Raw genomic sequence first — 4,106 nt, 5'->3', positions numbered from 1 at the left:
CAGAAATTTCAGCTATCTTTACGCATAAATAATAGTCGAATGATAAAGAAAAGAAATAAAGAAAGATGAAGTAACAAAATATTTCCATATAAATAAAGCTTTCGGCCATGCCTGTTACAAATTAATCAATGGATCAATCATGGCAACTGTAAATGTAGAAAGTTATGAAGGGTCGACTAACCACGATGTAAAACATGTACATCTAAAATCTAAATCTTTATCTCTCTCTCTCTCTCTCTCTCTCTCTCTCTCTCTCGATTGATATAGAAATGATGCTTTCTTTTCACATATGGGTTGCTTTTATTTTTAGCTCTTACTTTATGGGAGAGGGGAAAGGTAGGAGAGGTGATTAAAAAAAGGGTTAATTTTTTTTAGCTGAAAAATTAAATATTTGTTAAAAGCAAATAGACAATAAAGAAAAGAAGAGATTTTTCTGGGGTTTGGGGAAGAGAACAAAAGAAAAGACAGAAAGTGCAACGTCAGAGTTCAGCCATAGGGTTCCACCTTTGGTTTTGTGTGGTATTTTGTTTTGGACTCCTTCAGGATCACACAGAGGATACCTTCTCATCCACATCTCTCTCTCTCTCTCTCTCAGTTTTCTGAACTGTTTTTTTTTTTTTTTCCTCCTCTTGTTTTTGTTCATATCCGTGTGGCTATAGTTGGATTTTCTTGGTATTAGGAAGCAAAGGTTTATTAAGAAATCAAGAAAAAAAAAGCAGTGGCTAAGGATCTGGATTCAGTTCTAGTTAATAGTCTTTTCTTTTTTTCTCCCTCTTTCTCCTTGTTTCTTTTTGTGCGTTTTCAAAAAACCAAAATTGTCTCTTTAAATGAAGCCAAACAAAGAAGAAACTATCAAAGTGAATGATACAAGGGTTATGAGTTTTAAAGTCTAGCTAGCTGCTGCCATAGTCTACATATTTGAGAAATCCGTTTCAACTTCTCTATTTGGGGTTCTTTCTCTTTCCAGTTTCTCCCTTATTTTAGCTTTTTCTAGGTTTGGATTTTTCTCTTTTATTATATATTCTTTGTCTTTAGATCTATTATACCGTTTTTCACATAATATGAAAACCGGAAGAATCCATGGCCCATGATGCAACCTTAAGCTTTCTAGAACTGCTTATCTAAGAAAAGAAGATGATGAAAGGTTTGATGTTTCATCAGCAACAGCAACCACAAGAGGAAAACATGTCTAATTTGACTTCAGCTTCTGGTGAAGCAAGTGTTTCTTCAGGCAACAGAAATGAAACTGGAACTAACTATCCTCAACAATACTTTGCTCCTCCACCTCCTCAAACTCAACCTGTCAAAAAGAAGAGAAACCTGCCAGGAAATCCAGGTTTCAAATCCTTCTCGACGCCGTTATTTTTATTGCTTATTATTATTTTCTGTGCCAATTATCATCATTTTCTCTTTTTGGTGGGTTCTTCAATCAGACCCAGATGCAGAAGTAATAGCTTTATCACCCAAGACTCTGATGGCAACAAATAGATTTGTGTGTGAGATCTGTAACAAGGGGTTCCAGAGAGATCAGAATCTTCAACTTCATAGAAGAGGGCATAATCTGCCATGGAAGCTGAAGCAAAGAACCAGCAAGGACATAAGGAAGAAGGTGTATGTCTGCCCAGAAACTAGCTGCGTCCACCATGACCCATCAAGAGCTCTTGGTGACCTGACAGGAATCAAGAAGCACTTTTGCAGAAAACATGGTGAGAAGAAATGGAAATGTGACAAGTGCTCAAAGAGGTACGCAGTTCAATCAGATTGGAAGGCTCACTCCAAGACCTGTGGCACTAGGGAATACAGATGTGACTGTGGAACCCTTTTCTCAAGGTAACTAACTCCATATCCTTTTATGAAATCTATGTGCTTGAAAACGAGTCCCTTGCTCATCCATTCTAAGCACAATAGTCGTAACAATTCTTTGATTTAGCGAGGGATACGAAATAACTAAACTAAAAGAGCTGGCATTAAATGCTTCGTCTTTCAAATCCCAGTTATTGTAGATATATAGATAATAGACTTAATTTTCATTATTCTTTGTCTGATATATATACTCTCTGAGAAAGAGAGAGAGAGAGAGAGAGGCGCCTTGGTATGGCAAAATTTTAATTGCAGGAGCTTAGGTGGAAAATCTGTCCCTAGTTCCCAGAGTAAAAAAAAAAAACAAAGAAGCAGAAGAAAGAATTGCAGAGAGAAAGAGAGGAGAGAGAGAGAGAGAGAGAGAGAGAAAGTCAAGTATTGATGGCATTATTGTCATAAGGCACTTTGTGACAGGTTTGCTTTTGTTTTCTTGTGGTGTGAGTTTTTGTTTTTCTTTGTGTGGTATTTCTTTTCAGGAGGGACAGTTTCATCACCCACAGAGCTTTCTGTGATGCTTTAGCAGAGGAGAGTGCACGAGCTATCACAGGAGCACCAAACCCAGTAGTACTCCACTCCTCTCAGCCTGCAGCTCCAGGTTCTTCAATTCCTCATAACATAAATCTCCAAATACCCCAATTCAATACCAGTGCTCAAGATCTGCATGCATTTTCACTTAAAAAAGAGCAACAAAGTTTTAGTACGCTAAGGTCAGAGTTACCACCATGGTTAGCTTGCCCACCACCAGGACTAAGGGGTGGGGCTGGTCCTGGCCCACCACATCATCATCATCAACAGACACCCGTTGATCATCTCTCCTCCTCCTCATCTTCAATTCCAACTCATCACCAAGAATTGAGCCCAAACCCTAACCCTAGTCTTGGCCCCACTCTACCACATTACCGGCAGGCGGCTCCATCCCCACATATGTCAGCTACTGCCTTGCTGCAAAAAGCAGCTCAGATGGGTGCAACCATGAGCAGCAAAACTACAAGCTTGATGAGACCCCACCATCACCAGCAGCAGCCGCAACACCACCACCAAGAAGGAGCTCATGTGTCTTCCCATTCTGGTAACAACAATGCAAATACAACTGGTTTTGGTCTGAATTTTTCCTCACCTGAAGAGCAGCTGCCAGGTGGTGGGTCAATTTTTCATGGCCTGCAGGCTCCTTTTAGGAATAAAGCTGTTCCTTCTGGTACTACTAAAGTTGGTACTAGTGGTTCACCACCCTCAGGTGCCCTTCTTCAAGAAATGATGAATTCTCTTTCTTCTGCTTCTGGGTTTGAAGGGAGTAACTCCTTTGAAGATGCATTTGTTGGCGGGATTTTGAATACCAAGAAAAGTGATGATAATGCTGGTGGTGGCGGTGGTGGCTCCGGCTGCAGTGGTGAGGGTTTGACGAGAGATTTCTTGGGTCTTAGAGCTTTCTCTCAAAGTGATATACTGAGTATGGCTGGTCTTGGCAATTGCGTCAACACTTCTCATGAGCAACACAATCAATCACAAAAAACATGGCAAGGTTAACTCTTTCATATATATATATATATATATATATATATATATGGATTTTCTTTTCGCTCTATAGTTTCAAATATTTCATTTCTTTTTTTTTTCTCTCTCTCTCTCTTTTTAAGCTTCCCAAAGGGAAGGACATCAATGCCTTACTTATGTAGCCATAATTTCATAATTTTTGCTTGTCTTTTTTTTTTTAATTATATTATTGTTTAATTCTTAACTAAATTAGCATAGTTAATGAGTTAAGCAAAACCCCTTAATTAGCTTTTGGTTTAGTTCTGAAGTTATTGGTTTATGTGGGTGGTCACTTCAAGACGATGACTGCAATTGATAGATTAAGCGACTTTGAAAAGAAATTTGTACTATTTCATTCTCTATGTAATCTATTAAGAGGTTAATTGAATCTTAAGTTACACTACATGACAACACCAATGGCTTAAGCTACACAATTAATAAGAATAATTACTGAATAGGTCCTTTCACTCCAACATTTATGAGATTTAAATTTGACGCTTTCAAATTCAAATTTCAAATTTTTTTTTGTGTATTTGGATCTTACTGTAACTTGAATTCGAGACCTTACAATCTTGGAGATGACTCTAGTATCACCGAATTAAAGTTCAATGATAAATTTCAGTTTTTGGTAGTCATGATGAAACGGTGAGTTTCTTTTTTTTTTTCAATCAAGTTTTACATTCTATATTAATTTTACTATTTCAGTATAACAGAAA

General features: G+C 37.8%; 1 protein-coding gene across 1 annotated transcript; it reads left to right on the top strand.

Annotated features, from left to right (window-relative positions):
• The first annotated feature begins 547 nt into the window (after positions 1 to 547).
• Positions 548 to 3,572, top strand: LOC110642314 (protein indeterminate-domain 7). The gene is made up of 3 exons (XM_021794307.2): positions 548 to 1,336; positions 1,434 to 1,830; positions 2,337 to 3,572. Exons 1-3 carry the CDS (start codon positions 1,135 to 1,137, stop codon positions 3,382 to 3,384), a joined length of 1,647 nt encoding a protein of 548 aa, XP_021649999.1. The 5' UTR covers positions 548 to 1,134; the 3' UTR covers positions 3,385 to 3,572.
• The last annotated feature ends 534 nt before the right edge of the window (positions 3,573 to 4,106 follow it).

Source organism: Hevea brasiliensis, chromosome 1 (assembly GCF_030052815.1).
Source record: "Hevea brasiliensis isolate MT/VB/25A 57/8 chromosome 1, ASM3005281v1, whole genome shotgun sequence".
NCBI lineage: Eukaryota > Viridiplantae > Streptophyta > Magnoliopsida > Malpighiales > Euphorbiaceae > Hevea > Hevea brasiliensis.
This window is presented reverse-complemented; position numbering and strand designations above follow the sequence as displayed.